The sequence below is a fragment of the Eschrichtius robustus genome, chromosome 1, assembly GCF_028021215.1.
Source record: "Eschrichtius robustus isolate mEscRob2 chromosome 1, mEscRob2.pri, whole genome shotgun sequence".
Taxonomy (NCBI): Eukaryota; Metazoa; Chordata; class Mammalia; order Artiodactyla; family Eschrichtiidae; genus Eschrichtius; species Eschrichtius robustus.
This window is the reverse complement of record NC_090824.1, coordinates 188,434,909-188,453,615: the sequence shown is the minus strand read 5'-3', so window position 1 is coordinate 188,453,615 and position 18,707 is coordinate 188,434,909. Positions and strand designations below refer to the sequence as shown.

The following is an 18,707-nucleotide window of genomic DNA, read 5'->3' as shown; positions in this document are numbered from 1 at the left end:
GGCCTTGGCAGTGAGAGCCCCAAATCCTAGCCACTAGACCACCAGGGAACAGTGGCCAGTGACAAGGCCCTGGCCTGTACGGCTTTGCAGAAAGTGAATTTCCACAAAGAAATGGGAAGTAGTGAAACAAAGTGTTTATTAGGAGGAAAAAGAGTACGTGTGGATAGACACATAGGCGGCCTCAGAGAGAGAGAGTCGTGCCCTCGTGGTAGTTTGAATCACTTATATTGGGCATTTCTTCTGGGTTTCCTTTGGCCAATCAACTTGCTTTGCCTGGTTCTGAGTCCGTATTTGTTTCATCTCAGGGTCCTCCCCTGCGTGCGCGCATCTCTTAGCCAAGATGGATTCTAGTGAAGAGGCCTGTGGGTAGGTTGACGTCACTCCCTTTTGACCTCCAAGGAGCCTTTCTGCTCTTGTATAGTCAGGAGGGTCTCCTTGACCTCAAGAATGAGAAATATGTGGTCTCTTATCTGGGCAGGGCTCAGCTCCTCCTCCTCTTCAACTTGGAGTATCTGTCCACAGGGGACAAACCCCAGCTGCTCAGCCTGGGGCCCATCTATCTCCTGCCTCAGTTCTGGCAGATGCGTCATGGTCAGGGAATGCAAATCCATATCCAGTATATGTCTATCTCAATGAGGATGATGGGAGAGGTTCAATGTTATCAACCTGCCACCAGGTGGCTGGCTATCCTCACTAGTAAATATTGCCATATTAGGGGCTCAGTGCCATATTAGGGGCTCTCTACGTGGGCTGATTAGGCGCTCGGGGCTTGCAGCAGTCAGGCCAGCCTTGGTAAGGAGAAGTCCATTTTTTTGAACTCCATCCCTGCCACCATGGCCATTTTGTTGAAGGGCGATTGAGCGAGAACTGGGGTGGCTGTGGAAACTGACTGATATGCACAGGGTGTGTCTTGTTGCCTACCTGATTACTGAGCACTTTTTCTGCAGTGCATCATTGGTGAGCATTCACATGGGGCACAAAATTTTTACAGCCTGTACCCGTTCTTAAAGCCTCATCCACGGAACTCTCCCTTAGACTTGCTTGTCACCAGTCTCTCAGTCTTGTTCCTTCCAAGTTCCTGACCATCCAGTTAAGCCTTTAGCAGCTACCCATAAATTAATACAGATGTGTGGTTCTGGCCATTTCTCATGCAGAAAAAGTAGTAAACCAAATGTACTACTTCAGGTTCTGTTCAGTGGGAGCATTTTTCTTCATGACTATTCTTCAGGGTCACCTCCGAGTGAGGCTGTAAGACGGCAGGTATCCACCTTCTGGTGGCAGCTCCATCGTTAACCAGGCTTGAGTTTTTTCTTCCTCAACCCATCATCCAGAACTTCCCATGAGGCCATAGCTGTGGATTGAGGGGGAAGAGGCACAGGGCCACTTACTCCTATAAATTGCTTTCCTTCTGCCTGAGTCTGGTGTCTTATATGCCACTCCCACCTGATGAGAGATTGAAGCTGCTCTTGCCCAACTTCATGGTTTGGCGGTTCAGACAAAACCCAGTTTGTCCTGGGAAACCCAGGCCATAAGGTCACCTGGTGACTCATGGTTAGGCATTCAGTCTCTTCCAAGGCTCAAAAGCAAGCTAGAGGCTCTTTTCTCAAAAGGATGATAGTTATCTACACAAGAGGGCATAAGATTTACTTCAAAATCCTAGAGGTCTATGCTGCGATTTTGTGATGGGTGCTTGCCAAACGGTCAACCAGATCATACCTGGTTGTTCCAGACACTCTTGAGAGTCCCTTTGTATCTGCTGGTTCGTGACATTCAAGTGGAAGAGCAGCTTGCACTGCAATCTAGATTTCTCTTACTCTAGGCTCCAATAAAAGTAGGCTCCTTACTTGTGACTTGGAAAATGGGTTGAAGTAGCACACAGAAATGTGGTATATGTTGCTTCCAAATTCACATTTCATTGTTCATTAAGGCCTAAAATACTGACAGTTCTTACTGGGTGAAATTGGTAAAATTTGAGCTTGCTTGAAGGATGCACATGACTTTTAAAAAATAGTTTATTTTGAAATAATTTCAAATCTACAGAAAAGTTGTTAGAACAGAACTAAGAACTCCCATATCCCCTTCACCTAGATTCTTCAATTCTTAACATTTTATCATATTTGTTTTCTCTCTCCTCCTCCTCCTCCTCCTCTCCCCCTGTACACATTCACACGCACATACAAACACTCAGACATTCATTATTATCAGTCTTTTTAGAACCTTTTGAGAGCAAGCTATAGACATGGTTCCCATCACTCCTAAGCATTCAAGTGTGTTTTCCTAAAAGGGATACTTTCCTACATGACCAACACAGCTCTCAAATCAGCAGATTGACATTGCACAGCCCTATAACAAGCCCCTTTCAAGCTGGGCCAAGTGTACCAGCAATGACTCTAACTTTCCTTTCTGGTCCAGCATCCTATCTAGGAGTGTGTGTTGTCTTTAGCTATCCTGTCCCCTCAGACATGTTCAGCAGGAAGAGTTCCTCAGCCTCTCCCTGTTGTTCATGTCCTTGACACTTTTTTAAAAAGTGTAGACATTCTGTAGCATGACCAGCTCTACCTGGGTGCATCTACTGTTTCCTTATAACCAGACTCAGGTCATGCATTCTTGGCAGGAATGCTGGAGAAACGGAGTCTTAACCACTGGACCGCCAGGGAAGTCCTAGTAGTCCTGTTCTTAATTTTTCAACAAAATATCCTTTTCCTAATCAAACTTCCACTGACCAGCCTTAGCCTTTAAGCTAAGCTTAGCCCTAGCTGCCATTGATAACTCCCACCTTAATCAGTCACCTCTATGGTGGTTGCCAAATGGTGATTCTGTTTTCATCATTCTTTTCTAATACATTTACTAGAGCTTCCCATTCTCATTTATCTGTTTATTCATTCATGTATGTCAGTGTGGACTGCTGGATTCATATTTCATTCAATAGGTTGTAAGCTGATACTTTAATCATTTGTTTATTTATTTTAATTATTTATTTAATTTATTTATTTTCGGCTGCATTGGGTCTTCATTGCTGCACGCAGGCTTTCTCTAGTTGCGGCGAGTGGTGGCTACTCTTCGTTGCGGTATGTGGGCTTCTCATTGTGGTGGCTTCTCGTTGCAGAGCACGGGCTCTAGGTGTGTGGGCTTCCGTAGTTGTGGCATGTGGGCTCAGTAGTTGTGGCTTGTAGGCTCTAGAGCGCAGGCTCAGTAGTTGTGGCACATGGGCCTAGTTGCTTCGAGGCATGTGGGATCTTCCCGGACCAGGGCTTGAACCTGTGTCCCCTGCATTGGCAGGCGGATTCCTAACCACTGCACCACCAGGGAAGTCCCTCATTATTTATTTTGATGCTCAAATTGTCCCAGATATGGCCAGTGGGAATCTCTTCAATCTAGTTTCTGTGTCATTCTCAGGTGTCCTCATCATTTTTTGAGTATTTCCTCGCTTTCTGGAATAACAAGATGTTCCAGGCTCATTTTATACTTTTGTTATCCCAGCTTTGGAACCAGCCATTTTTCCAAGAAGCCCTAGTTTCTTTTAGTGCAGAATGGTATTTAAAAACCCACATCTGAGTGTTCAGTGTGCTTATTGTTACTGGGGTGTCATTGCTTCTAGGCTCTCATATTGGACAGAACTAGAAACAAAGGTATATAAATATATGTACATATGTATGATATATGCACACATTCATATGCACATATATGTACCTATCACTATTTATCTATCTACATACATAATTATAAAACCATGCCCTCATGCCAGAACTTCCAATTCCATTACATTGTCTCAAGGTATATTCTAGCCTACTCTTTTTTTAAGTTTGTAAATATCATTTCGGGGACTAAAGAACTTGACTTCTATCATCTTCAGTACATTTACACGTTTGTTCAATGTATCCAGTCTCCCAACCATGTGGGCTCTCTCTTCTGCCTGCTGCCTCTGTGCTGCTGCCCCTGTTCTCCCAAATGCCCTCCATCCTTGGCTACTGGAACTGTTGGCCTTCTCCTCTGCATGGCTCCCAACCTTTTTCATCATTGAACAATTGACCCATCTCATTGGCCACCATGTTGATTCCTGTCCTCTGGGAAGGGAAGGGAAGGAAAAGGAAGATGGAAAAGAAAGTGACTACGTATGGTTTTGATAGGTAGAACTGTAGGGAAACTTTGTCCTAGGCTGAGGTACTGCCGAGGTACAGATGTATTTTGGGAACTTTTAACAGGAAGATGTGTGACAGGTGAGTATGGTACATGGGGTATACTTAATGAGAGATGAGGCTTACCACTACCTCAGAATATGTAACATGTTTTTGTTTACTTGTTTACTGGTTGTCTCTCCCATTAGAATGTAAGTTCCACAAGAACAAAAACTTTGCCTTGTCCACTGCTGTTATCCTTGGTGCCAAAAATAGTGCCTGGCAAATAGTAGGTACTCAATTATTCTTTGTTAAACGCATGAAGCTCCGAAAAGTAGTTTGCCTGCATATTTTGGAGGTCAGAATAAGAAGACTGAGTTTAATTTTCTTAAGCAGGGGAAGGCTATCAAAGTCCTCCATAGTGGGGTAGTGGTACAACCTGAGTTTTAGTAAGATACCTCTAGGAACAATGGGAATGATAGGTGAAAATGACAAAAGATTTGGAGACGCAGTCATTTTAGGAAATGTTTATTATCTATATTTTGTGGGACGCTTGTTCAGAAGTATAAAGATTTTATTTTTATTTCATGTTTTAAAAGATTCCCAAATGTATCATAAAAGAATTTCGTTAAAATTTCTAAAACACATATTCTAGAAAAAAATTTACCACACGGACAGTTTGTCATCAATATTTGTCATCTTTGAAAAGTACCAAGAACATTTTCCCTGAAATTTTATGTCATCACCACTTAAAAGTTGGTTTCTCCTATTTGTTATAAATTGCTTTAAAAAGTACATTAAAATTTTTTATCATAATTGATCATATGATTCATCCATTTCTATAGTTCAGTACAATATTGTACATATTTAATTTTAACATAGTGATTATAATTTAGTAGTGGTTTTCACAAATTATTTTCAAAAATGGTTATAGATTTTAGATAGACACAGCCTTAAATACTGGTGATCTTTTCAGTTGATTGCTATATCTTAGTTTTTTTTTTTTAAGGAATTGAATACAACAAGCGTTTATCAAGAGGATTTTATGGGTCAGGTACTTGTCAAGGACTCTGCAGTGTGTGAGATCTTACCCTCCTTACAAGCTAATATGTTTGCTTGTTACTGTTTCATGGCTGTTGGCAGAAGACATGACTCCTGGGTCAGAGACAAAGTACTTCATCATGGCAAAAGCAGTATTAGTGATTCATGTGTATTTGCATTGATTCCCCATGCCCCCTAAGTTCCATGAGGGTGTCACAAAAGACCTACCATGGATGCCTATACACAGTAGTGAGTTGTATTAAAGGAGAGGATCCCTGAGCTTGGGGGGTTCACCACTTTTGCAGTAAGGAGTAGCAAGCCTGCTTCTTGGCAGGGGAAAGACATTACCTCATCCTTCAAGGTTGCTCACTGCAAACACAACTCAGGAATGGCCCAAGGAAAGAGTGATCAGGGCCTTTGTATTCTTGGCATGCCCAGAAAGAACATGCAGGGACGCTTGGGCCAATGGAGATTGCCTCTCCCAAAGGTACTGTGTTAGAAAAAAACAGCCTCCTAAAATGAAGTAGGCCAAATCTAAAATACAATTTTTTGTGGGAAAACACTAGAAATTTTAATTGAAATTGAGATGTACGGCATTATGGATGCTCCCTCTGCACTGAATAATGCTGCTGACTAGGTCTGTCATCAGTATAATATTGATGGGTGTGTGGAAGGTTGGTTGAAAATTTAGTGGGATTAGTTGAAAATCATTACAGTGTAGTGAATATCAAAATCTAAAAAAATTTAAATTTAGCCTTTCTTGGTTGAATATTGCTATGCTGTTATAGTTTTCTCTACATATGATTTTAAAAACTGTGATATTTTCAAAACATAGTGGTGATAGCAACAACCACTGTCACAGCACCAAAACTGGGTAACATTTCGTGAAGGCTTATTACTGTGTGACATACACCATTCAAAGTACTTCTCAACTCACTATCCTGACAATAACTCTATGAAATAGGCACTATTTATTTTGCGTAAGAGGAAACTAAGGCACAGAAAGGGGAAGTAATTTACATAATGTCATATCGAATATCAGGATGCTTTCAGCTACGGTTGACAGAAACTCTCACAAATTGTTGATTTATTATATGACATTCCAGGAAGACCAGAAGTGTGATGGGTTTCAGAGTTGAGTCAATGGCTAAACAAAGTCAGCAGTCGAAATTAGTTCCATCTTTTTAAAAGCTCGTCATCTGTGCACTGGCTTTGCCCTCTGGCTGGCCCCTCTTGTGGTCACCAGATGACTATGCCAGTTCCTGGTCTCATTTCCACACGTGGCAATGTCCAGAGTCATAGAGGAAGCCTCTCCCTGGTGCTTCTGTGTAAAAAGCTTTCCCACAAGCCCCCGACAGATCTTTTCTCCCATCACACTCGCCAGAACCGAGTCCCACGCCCACCCCTAAAATATCTGACCAGAAGAATCGGATCACTGTGGTGGGCTGAGACCAGACGAGGGTTACCCTTGATTACTGGGAATTACTGAGTTCCATGGGAGATAAATCTGAGGCTCTGCCAGCGGTAAAAAGAGAGGGTTTGCCATGGGGTGCCCCCCATCACGGTCTGCTCCACCTGGTCAGCAGACAAGTGAGGGGTAGAAACACAGATACTCTGTCTACAGAGCCTGCACTGAAAAGTCTGGGAATTCTACTTGAGCTTTCACGGCTCTCTTTTTTCACCTGACATTTTAGAAACCAATAGTTGTGGTAAGTTTGGTCAAATTGACAGAGAGAGTACATCCAGAAAACTGGCCTTCTTGTTACAGTTTGAGATGCCCGTCGTTAAAAGTCTGTAGGAGGACATTACAGATACTTGCTCCTACTTAGATTTTTTGGGGAATTCTGTTTAAAATCAAATACAGTACAGTGGTGTGATTATCTTAAAGAAGAAGTTCTCAAATTTTTTGGTTTCAGGACCTCTTTACAGTCTTAAAAATTATAGGGTCCCTCAAAGAGCTTTAGTTTATGTTATATCTATTCAGAGTTACCATATTAGAAATTTTAAAGGAGAGACGTTTAAAATCATGATAAACCAATTCTGTGTTAGTATAAATAATGTATTTTAAAGAAAAACAAACTCTGTTTTTCAAAACAAAAACTTTAATGAGAATAGTGTCATTGTCTTACATTTTTGCAAGTCTTCTCAATGCCTGGCTTAATGGAACATAGCTGAATTCTCCTGTCGGCTTCTGCATTCAATCTGTCATCCAGTCACATAACCTGTAGCCTCTGGAAAACTCCACTGAACACTTGTGAGAGAATGATAATGGAAAAGGCAGATAGAATCTTAATATTGTTATGAAAATAATTTTGACCTGTGGATTCCCTGAAAGAGTGTCCTGGAACCTCCAGGGGTTCCTCAGACCACACTTTGAGAACCTCTATCTAAAAGTAATTTTGCTTGCTATGCCCGTGCATAATTTATAATGGCTTCAAGCAGAAGCACATATAAAACGCAAATAAGATATTAAAAGTAGGCTCATAAATTGGTCATGTCTCAGAAAATGGAAATAAGATGAGTATCAGTGGAGCAATGTGCTAGTGTCCAGGGAATCTGATAATCCAGCAGAGTCCTGGGGAAAACCCGTAGTCATGAGAAGATAATTCAGTGGTTTCCTCACTTCACCAATCCTTTGAATCTGTAAAATATGATTTGCACGAAATATGCTCACTAAATATATTTTTAAGGAAATATCTATTATATAAACCACAGTTAATCTCTCCTTCCTCCCTTTTTTTTCTTTTTCAGATTTAACATTTCAGATGATTTGAAGGTTGGCTTTTTCAGCACAGACCATGCTACTCAAACGGATTCCAGTGAGATTTTGCCATTAAAAGAGTTGAGTTCATCTACACAAAAGCTAGTGCAGGTAAATCTGGATTTATTTTGAAACTTCTGAGATAATTTGTGGGTACTATTTGCCTTTATGTCTTTGCTTGACAGAACTGAAATGATTAGCGTTTTAAAAATATTTGTATCTTTTACACACTGAGTTGGATGACAGTTGTGTTTTTTAAAATTATTAGTATAAACTACTACTTCTATTTGTGTCATATGTATGTCATGCTTATATATGTTAACTTGTTTAGTGAAATGTTTTCTTACTCTCTCTGGAATTCTTTTGACATCTGTGAACATTTTCTATTTAGGATATTTTAAAAAATTACAAAATATTTTTGGCATATAGAAAAATGTCAAGAATAATATACAGTAGTGAATAACTGTGTCACCCATGGTCAGGGAGGAAGAAATTTTCCTCTGTCCCTCTAGGTTCTTCTGGCTGGTCTAAAAATTAATTGACATGCGACAGATTAACAGGAGAAAATCCAACAAAAATGTAATAACTTATATGTGGGAGAGACCCAGGAAAACTGAGTAACTTGCTAAAATAGCCAAAGCTCTCACCTTCAGCTAAGGACAAAGGAGGATGTTGAGGATAGTGGTCTGGGACTTCGTAGGAGAGGAAGACAATTAACATGAAGATGGAAAAGCAAATATTTGGTAAACAGATGTTTGCTGGGCCATGCAGAGACAGTGGGACACAGAGACAAATTTTAACTGACTTTGCTAGGTTCCTCCCGGTCTACACAGCTAGTGCATATTATACTATAGTTATCTATGGTGCTAGCTCCCTTCCTGGAACAGGTCCTCTATCTACATTCTTCTAGGAAGTTATGGGGAAGGTCAAAGGTTCTTCCTGAGTCTTTGGGGCCTTAAAAATAATCAGCCTAAATAAATCCTCATGCCAAAGAGACACAATTTGAGGTGGCAGATTTTGCTCCCCTACACTACCATGCAGCTTTTCCAGATCTCCATATTCTATCATATTTCCTTTGGGGCTTTAAAAAAATTTTTTTTTAATTTTATTGAAGTATAATTGATTTACAATGTTGTGTTTATTTCTCTGTACAGCAAAGCTTTGGGGCTTTTTTGATTGTAAAGAAACAGAACATTTCATACACATTAGATATCAAGAGTTATTATTAAAAGTCCTAATCAATAAAACTGTGACACAGGGTGGCATACTACTACAAATACTTTAGGTTGCTTTGCTTCTGTTTTTTCACTTAACAGCGTAACTTGGAAATCATTTATGTACGTTGGTACATAAAGAGCTTCCTCATCTATTTTACAAGTACATTGTATCACAAACTGGCATCATTTATTTAGCTATCCTCCTACTGATGGACATCATTTTGGTCATTTCAAATCTTTTACTGCAATGAATAATTCTGTACATACTCACATGCCAGTAAAACTGGGATGTAAATTCTTAAAAGTGAAATGTCTGAGTCAGAGGATGCGTGCATTAGTCATTGTGAAGGATGTTGCCAAGTTGCCCTGCATAGAAATTATACCAATTTACACTCCCACTTTTGAGGATGTCTCTTTTCCCACATACGTCCCAATTTATTGTCTTCTTTCATGCCTTCAGAAAAGTGTTATAACTTTATTCCTTTGCAACTAGCTTCTAAATGAGTAAGTTCTGGTCAGTAGAATTTAGCTGGAAATATTGGGTGGCCGCTTTGGGCCACCTTTAAGGCACAGTTCCGATGCATTGTCTGCCACTTTACTTCTTCCTCATCCCGTCCCTCTTTCCTTCCTCTCTTTCTTTCTTGCCTTCCTCTTTTTACTTCAGTGCCTAGACCGTGGATGCTACCAGTTACACCATGATTTTGAGGTATACAGAAGACTAAGGAGATGGAAGGATCTTGGGTCATTTTCACCACCTAGTGAAAGAGAAGTAAACTTACCTCTCTTTTGTGCCTCTGTTATTTGGATTTTTTAACATAGCTGAACCAAAATCTGACGCAATATGCTTAAATCAGATTAAGGATGTTTCTTTATTTCAAATTAGTGAGAGACTTTTTTTTTAAAAAAATCATGAATGGCTGGATTTGAATGCTTTTCATGGATCTGTTGAGATGGTCATACAGTCATATGGTTTTTCTCCTTTATCTGATGAAGTGAAGAAATTCGATTTTTTGATGGTAAACCTGGAACGAACCCAACTGGACTATAATATTTCCTTTTGCATTGCATTACTTGCTGTTGTTTTACTAAGGATTGTTTTCCATCTATGTTCGTAAGTGAGGTTGTCCTATAATTTTCTTTTCTCCTTATGCTGTTGTTGTTCAGTCTTGGTAACAAGGTCATAGTATTGTCATAAAGTGAGTTGGGAAGTGTTCCCTAGTCTATTCTCTGGAATTACTGGATTGAGATTGGAAGTATCTATTTCTTCAGTGTAAACTTGCATGTAAAACTGTCTCTGCTTATTTTTACTGCTGTTGTTGTTTTGTTATGGTTTTATTAAAGTTTTCTTAAATCTTCTTGGGTCAGTTTGATGTTATATTTTTCTACAGAATATTCAAATTGTTGGTTATGGTGTTGATTATTGTCTTTGCATATGGTTTTTAGGTCTTTATTGTATCCGTAGTTACATTTCTTTTAAAATTCTTAATACGGTTTTCATGCCTCCTCTCTTTTTTCTTGATGAATCCTGACAATGTTATCTATTTCATTAATTTTTTTCAGAGACCCAACTTCTGGATTTATTAATCCTTTCTATCATATCTTTATTTTCTAGTGCATAAATTTCTTTTCTTATCCTTATTATTTATTTATTTATGTGTTTTAAAAATATTTATTTGTTTATTTATTTTATTTGGTTGCATTGGGTCTTAGTTGCGGCAGGCAGGCTCCTTAGCTGCAGCTCTCCAGCTCCTTAGTTGCAGCATGTGGGCTTCTTAGTTGTGGCATGCGAACTTTTAGTTGTGGCATGCATGTGGGACCTAGTTCCCTGACCAGGGATCGAACCCGGGCCCCCTGCATTGGGAGCTCGGAGTCTTATCCACTGCGCCACCAGGGAAGTCCCTCTTATCTTTGTTATTTAATTCCTCCTACTATCTTTGGTTTACTCTGTTTTTCTAATTCCTTGAATTGGATCTGGGTATTAGTTGGGATGTCATATAGCTCTATGTACAGACAGTGCAACTATATTGACTTAAAAGGAAGTCTTGGGTTAGAATATCTGGAGTTACAAGTTAGGGCAGTAGCTCCCTGATGTCATCTGTGTACCAGATTCATTTTATCTTTTCACAGGTCCATCATTAGTGCATGGATTTTGCTATCATATTTCTGACTTCACAGTAGCAAGATGGCTGCTCCATTTCCAGCCTCCATCTGCATTTCACAGAGGAAGGAGAATAAGGGAGAAGTGGAATGGAGTGGTGGTAGCTCTACTAAAAAAGCAAAAACTTTCCGTCGAAAACCCCAGCGTATTTATCATTGGCCTTAACTACATCACATGACCCCTTTAACTGCAAAGGGTTCTGAAGGAGTGAGTATGTTGGTGAGGCACATTACTGCCCCGACAAAGTCATGCTTCTCTCAGTAAGGAAGGACCTGTGTAATGGACACGGGGCTCTTAGCTATCCATGCCTACAGGTCATTCATTTTGAGGCTCCCTTCTTTCCTTTCATAAACATTTAAAGACAGTATAAATGACAATATTTAAGACAATATAGTCCTACTAATTATTTCTTTAACGTCATCCCACAAATTTTGAGATGTAGTATTTTTATTAGTATTTAGATTTAAGTGCTCCAATTTCCCATTTATTTTGTTGGCCCATTGTTTAATAAGAAGTTGGTTAGATCTCCAAGCATGCTCTTTAGTTACTGTTATGTTGTTGAGTTTTAAGTTCAGTGCTTTGTTATCAGCGGACAGTCTTTGTGAGATGAATTATTTGGTCTTTGTTGCGACTTGTCCTGAGGCTTTGTGTGAGGTCAGTCTTCATTATTGTGCCATGGAAATGGGAAATTAAAAATAACCTGTATTCGTTGAGTGTGTGTATATATATACATATATATATATATATGTATCTCCACACACACATATGTACATGTGTGCATATATACATATATGCACATACACATATTGTCCATTTTGTTCAATATTAATATACCTATATTAACATTCTTTGGGACATTGTTTGCCTGGTAAAACTTTCTTATTTCTACACTGACCTCAGTTCTGTGTCATTGTATCTTAGGTATGTCTCTTGTAAATTGTGATCCATGGGAGTCTTAGGCCAGTAGGAGTTTATTTGACCATACCAGGATTCCTGTCCCTCCCTTCTTCAGAACAAGCCATCCATATAGGGCTGGATCTTCTAAAGGCAAAGTCATTTCATCTTGTCCCTGGAATTTAAGGAATTCTTTAAGCTTTCACTTGCTCTAGAATTTTTTTTCTTATTTCTCAAAATAGTAACCTTCATAAGTTGACAGCATGGTGTAAAGAAGGAGTATGAGTCAGTCACAACTCTGTTCAAATCTGGACCTTCTGCTTACCGGCCACGTAATGTTGGACTAGTTAGTCACTTAACCTCTCAAAGTCTTGATATCCTCACCTGCAAAATAAAACCTTCCACATAGTATCAGGATGCTAAAATCGAGCTTCTTCCCAGGATGCTAGTAGCCAGGTATCAAATTCCAAAGTGAGTGTGAGATCCCATTTGCAGAATTTACGAAGAGAATGTTACACATCAGATCAATGACTCTTAGCTCTTTAATCAGACCAAGGATAATAAAAACGGGGATCAGGGGGTGAAGGGGAAAGATTGCCGAAGCAATTTCTTTAGGAAACACTATTGCCATGCTCTTTCTGGGAGAGGGCTAGCAGAAGGGCTCTTCCTCAGCTCAAAGCCGGTGAGGCAGGCTTCTGTGGAACTTGAAATATGTTTGCTGCTATTGGAAGACTCAGAGGACCGGTGCCGATTCATGTGCAAGGAAGCCAACGTGGGCTGGGGCAAGAAGGGGCTGAGCTGGGATCAGTCTGCACTGCCAGAGCTGCTGGGGTGAGGGTTGTGTGACTGTTTCTTGTGGACCACATGTGGCCTCTGAGGAAAAGAGAGAGAGCGCCAGCTTGGGGTCATTCTGGGTCCTCTCCAGGTGACGGATTGAGAAGGACAGAGGGCCCCCGACAGAAGGGAGAAGAAAGGGTAAAACTCCAGATGCATAGGGCCTGAGGGCAGAGTAGCAGTGACCACCCGGAGTGGAGAAGCAGCTGCTTGCCCCGCGCGTCCACAGGAGAGAGGCTCCCTGCGCGTCCACAGGAGAGAGGCCCCCTGCGCGTCCACAGGAGAGCGGGTCCCTGCGCGTCCACAGGAGAGAGGGTCCCTGCGCGTCCACAGGAGAGAGGCCCCCTGCGCGTCCACAGGAGAGAGGGCCCCTGCGCGTCCACAGGAGAGAGGCCCCCTGCGCGTCCACAGGAGAGAGGGCCCCTGCGCGTCCACAGGAGAGAGGCCCCCTGCGCGTCCACAGGAGAGAGGGCCCCTGCGCGTCCACAGGAGAGAGGGCCCCTGCGCGTCCACAGGAGAGAGGCCCCCTGCGCGTCCACAGGAGAGAGGCCCCCTGCGCGTCCACAGGAGAGAGGCCCCCTGCGCGTCCACAGGAGAGAGGGTCCCTGCGCGTCCACAGGAGAGAGGGTCCCTGCGCGTCCACAGGAGAGAGGGTCCCTGCGCGTCCACAGGAGAGAGGGTCCCTGCGCGTCCACAGGAGAGAGGGTCCCTGCGCGTCCACAGGAGAGAGGCCCCCTGCGCGCCCACAGGAGAGAGGGTCCCTGCGCGCCCACAGGAGAGAGGCCCCCTGCGCGCCCACAGGAGAGAGGCCCCCTGCGCGCCCACAGGAGAGAGGCCCCCTGCGCGTCCACAGGAGAGAGGCCCCCTGCGCGTCCACAGGAGAGAGGCCCCCTGCGCGTCCACAGGAGAGAGGGCCCCTGTGCGTCCACAGGAGAGAGGGTACCTGCGCGTCCACAGGACAGAGGGTCCCTGCAGCGGGAACCTCTAGAGAAGCTGTGTGGGTGCCCGAGGGAAGAAGGGTCGTTCTCCTGTCCTGCCAGACCAGGATGAAGCCCCCCGCCAGGTAGGAACAGCCGTGTCCCTTTATCCCTTCTGCCTTGTCTGTGGTGGAGAAGCAGCTGGGGTGTGGGGTGCGGGGGGAGGAGGGGAGAGGGGAGAGAACTCAAGAGTGAATCCCACTCTTTTCCTTAAAGCCCTGCAGCTGCCAGCTACTGCCCTTGGCCTGGAGTGCAGGGAGCAGCCTTACCTATGAATGAAGTTGCAAGTATCACATTCTAAATGCTACTTTCAGGCTGTGTTTTGAGTGATGATGGGACTTTCTGTTCCCAAGAATGAGCAGGAATTGCTTACAGTTTCCATTCAGGGCGAGGGAAGATTACCTAGTGAATACATTTTATTTTTTATTCTATTTTTTGAATTAAATGTTTATTTATTTATTTTGGGCTGCATTGGGTCTTAGTTGCGGCACGTGGGCTTCTCTCTAGTTGTGGCTCGGGCTCCAGAGTGCATGGGCTCTGTAGCTGTGGCACACGGGCCTAGCTGCCCCGCAACATGTGGGATCTTAGTTCCCCGACCAGGGATCAAACTCACGTCCCCTGCATTGTAAGGCGGCTTCTTAACCATTGGACCACCAGGGAAGTCCTAGTGAATACATTTTAAATAGACAGTGGGAGACAAAAATACATTGCATTTGGATGATACTAGTTCTTAGTCAACACACTGGTTATATATTTAAGTACTTGGCTAGTAAATTCACAACAAATGTTGATTCTTGCCCATTTTTCCTGATCTGAAAATCACATATTGAAAATTATTTTTTCAATCGTTTTTTGGTTCATGGCAAAGGATAACTTACTCTGTATGGGAGGAAACTGCTGGGAACCCCCTCTCCCTTCGTCCATCAGCATGTATTAGTTTAGCAGATTAACTGGAATCCCCAGTGTACATGACTTTGGAGAGGTAATCTTCAATTCAGGACAAGCCCCTGACCAGGTGCCCAAGTGATCTGCCCAGACCAGGCCAGGTGCTGGAATCTTTACACAGAGGGCCCTTACTCTCTACAATAACATGTTTTTCCATTTTTAGATTATTAAATCTCTTCAGGTGGATTTTGGGTTCCTCAAACAATTGATTCAACTGAAGTTTGAGGACCGTCTTAAAGAGGAATCTTGCAGACTCTTCACTTCTTTACATGACAGGATCCTGACAATCGAAAAACGTTACCAACAGGTAGAAGTTCTCTCATTTCCTCTGTTTCGTATGTGGTTTAATTTTGTGTTTAGATGTGTAGGTACTACAGTTTTTAGCTTAGCAACTTATGAGGGCAATTTAATTTGTATGTGTTGTGTCTCATGTGATGACTACATAAAGCTGTATGGTACCTATAGCTTTACTATGTGCAGAAACTTTTGTGAGTACCCTGTGTATGAACTCATTTAAGGCTCATGACTAACCTGACGAAGTAGGTACAATTATTATACCCCTTTTACAGATGAGGAAACCGAGGCACAGAAAGGTTAATTCACTTGCTCAAGGTCACCAGTTAAAAAACCATCAGGGTTTAGGTTCCCGGCCAGACAGTTTAATGCTTGAATTGCAGCCCTTAACTACAGTTTTATATGACTTGTGTTTTAATGGCTCCGTAGGAGCCAAAGACATGAAAACTCTGCTGCTCTGAGGAATTTCCTAAAATCTTTGATCAGGTTAGCATATTCATCTGTCATTAAGAACAGGCATCAGTGTTATTTTTCTGCTATAAAACAAAACACCCACGTGTTGTTGACCCCACCATTCAAAGTACCTTTTAATGCATTTCCTCTTTAAGTCCCTCAACAATCCCTAAGTGGAAATCCTGTTATCCCTGCTCTGCAGATAAGGAAACTGAGCCACCAAGGTTAAGTCACTTGCTTAAAGTCAGACAGATGGTAAGTGGCACAGTGACATTGAAATCCAATTCTGTCTGACTCTAAAGCCCATTGGTGGTGTACACTCCATGCTAGAATCAAAATTGATATCAGAATCAAGAGTATTTTTTTTTAACATCTTTATTGGAGTATAATTGCTTTACATTGTCGTGTTAGTTGCTGCTGTATAACAGTGAATCAGCTATACGTATACATATATCTCCATAGCTCCTCTGTCTTCTGTCTCCTTCCCACTCTCTCTATCCCACCCCTCTAGGTGGTCACAAAGCGCCGAGCTGATTTCCCTGTGCTATGCAGCTGCTTCCCACTAGCTATCTATTTTATGTTTGGTAGTGTATATATGTCCATGCCACTCTCTCCCTTCGTCCCAGCTTAGCCTTCCCCCTCCCCGTGTCCTCAAGTCCATTCTCTACGTCTGCATCTTTATTCCTGTTCTGCCCTTAGGTTCTTCAGAACTCTTTTTTTTTTTTTTTAGATTCCATACAAGCGTATTTTTTTTCATGTACTATCTTTCATTGTTATCCATAACAGATAGGATCAAATAATTTGATTAATCAGAAAATGAGTCTAGTTTGTGGATTAGTGGCCCTAGATTTCTTCCCATGAGCATAATTCATCCAAAAATACCAGGACCAGAAGAGGATGTGAACTCCAAATAGATTTCACTATTTTATTTTATTTTTTAATTAATTTTTATTGGAGTATAGTTGCTTTATAATGTTGTATTAGTTTCTGCTGTGCAGCAAAGTGAATCAGTTATACGTATACATATATCCACTCTTTTAAAGATTTCCTTCTCATTTACGTCACCAGAGAGCACTGAGTAGAGTTCCCTGTGCTATATAGTAGGTTCTCATTAGTTATCTATTTTATACATAGTATGTATATATGTCAATCCCAATCTACCAACTTATCCCATCCCCCGATTTCACTATTTTATAAGCAGTTCTAAGACATTAAAAAGACTATGATATGGAAGATGAGAGAAAATGTTCACATCATCTGTATTTATTTTATCCATATGAGCTCTCTGTTGCTTTTGGTTCAGTGTAAGTGAAAATGGAATGTGTTGTGTTAGCTGTTAGCATAGGGGAAATGATTATAAAGTGAAGTTTTTGAGAGAGCATATGATTTGAATGATGGTTTTATACTGAGCCCCTCCCTTGTAGGTGTGAGAGTTGCATTTGGAAATACATTGTGGTGCTTGTTGTATTTATTTTTCATTTGCAGAAGGAGGATACCTTAAGAAAATGCTACAATCAGCAGCTGGCCGACGCCATAGCTACTATCAAAGGAATGTACCAGGTGAGTTTTGAGTGCCATTGTGAGTGAAACCGGCTTGATATCTTGTGAGCGCCCAGGGTGGGGCTCACCGTGGGTTCCCAGTCAGCGTTTTTAGCTTTGAAGGCCTAAGACTGTTCATGCTTACTTTAAACTGACCAAAATAACACTTTATGGTGACAGATAGAACTTTTCAGGAACTGAAAAATTCCAGTCTGGTATCTCGTCCACCTGGGCAAGCGATGCAGTATTCCAGAGTTTGTTTGGTGAGCGTGCAGTTCGATAGGAGGAGGTCAGGGAGTCTCAAGAGAAGCTTCATCAGGTCTGCAGTAAATCCCAGGGAACGGTCTCAGATCCTCAAGGGAGTAACTTTTCTAATGATGGGGACGCGATCTATCTGCCAGACACCATGCTTCCTTCTCTTCATCATTTCCAATGATTATTTTTTCATCTTAGCGAGGACCTTGTGATTCTTTTAGTATTTATAACTATAATCTTGTCTTTCATTGCAGTGTATTTCCATAAAGAAATATTGCTTTATTTACAGCAAATCATGCTTTGATTGCATACCTCTTTTTCATAGTACTGAACACCTTTGATTGAATTATGTGATTGCTTGTTACGTGTCTCTGTTTTGTGCTGGACTGTAAGCCTTATAGGGTAGTGATGCTTGTCTTACGCACCGCCACGCCCTGCCTCTTAGCGCTGTGCCTGGTACACAATTAGCAATCAGCTAATAATTGCTAAATGAATGGAGGTTGCCTGAACTTGTGGCAGATACTGGTGGCTCCACTGTCATTCTTCCCCTTCCTTTTCTTTTATTAGCAGAAGCACTTCTTACTATGAAGCCAAAATGCTAGATCCTTTCTCAGCTTCTTTCCCAGCTATGGCATGAACAAGGGCCAGGTCAGGTCCAATGTGACCTGAAGGTAAGTTGACTGTGAGGTTTAGAAAGGAGGTTATTCTTCCTTTTTTTTTTTGGCTGTGCCTTGCAGCATGTGGGATCTTACTTCCCCCACCAGGGATTGAACCCCTGCCCCCTGCAGTGGAAGCTCGGAGTCTTAATCACTGGACCGCCGGAGAAGTCCCTATTCTTTTTTTTTTTTTAATTAAAAGAGACTCAAGGGAAAATATACCCCTCTTTTTCTTTGTTTGACATTATTATGTCTCCTGATGCTTGGAATTGCTGCAACCAACCTAAAAGCAAGGAGTGGGATACTTAGGATGTGCTAAGGGTAGCAGACTAGAAAAACAGAAAGCACTGGGGTCCTTGATGACATCACCGAGCAACTAACTAACTCTGGACTTGCTCTGCCTCTGGCCCTTTTATGTCATGAGACAAAAACCCCCTTAGAATTTAAGCCACTGTTAATTGCCTGTTCAGTTACCTGTGGCTAAAAATATCCCAGAACCTATTGCCCTGTCAACAGTCTCTGTGACTCTGGGCCAAGTTGTGTTTCCAAAGGTGACCCTGACACTGTC

At 41.9% G+C, this 18,707-nt stretch overlaps 1 protein-coding gene across 3 annotated transcripts in view; it reads left to right on the top strand.

The window, feature by feature from the left end:
- Positions 1–18,707, top strand: part of C1H10orf67 (chromosome 1 C10orf67 homolog) — a 112,230-nt gene that overhangs the window by 11,022 nt on the left and 82,501 nt on the right. For all 3 annotated transcript variants that reach the window (XM_068538699.1, XM_068538689.1, XM_068538708.1), the window contains exons 2-4: positions 7,908–8,028; positions 15,106–15,249; positions 17,175–17,249. In XM_068538699.1, coding sequence (XP_068394800.1) covers positions 7,908–8,028; positions 15,106–15,249; positions 17,175–17,249 — 340 coding nt within the window. The remainder of the gene's footprint in view (positions 1–7,907; positions 8,029–15,105; positions 15,250–17,174; positions 17,250–18,707) is intronic.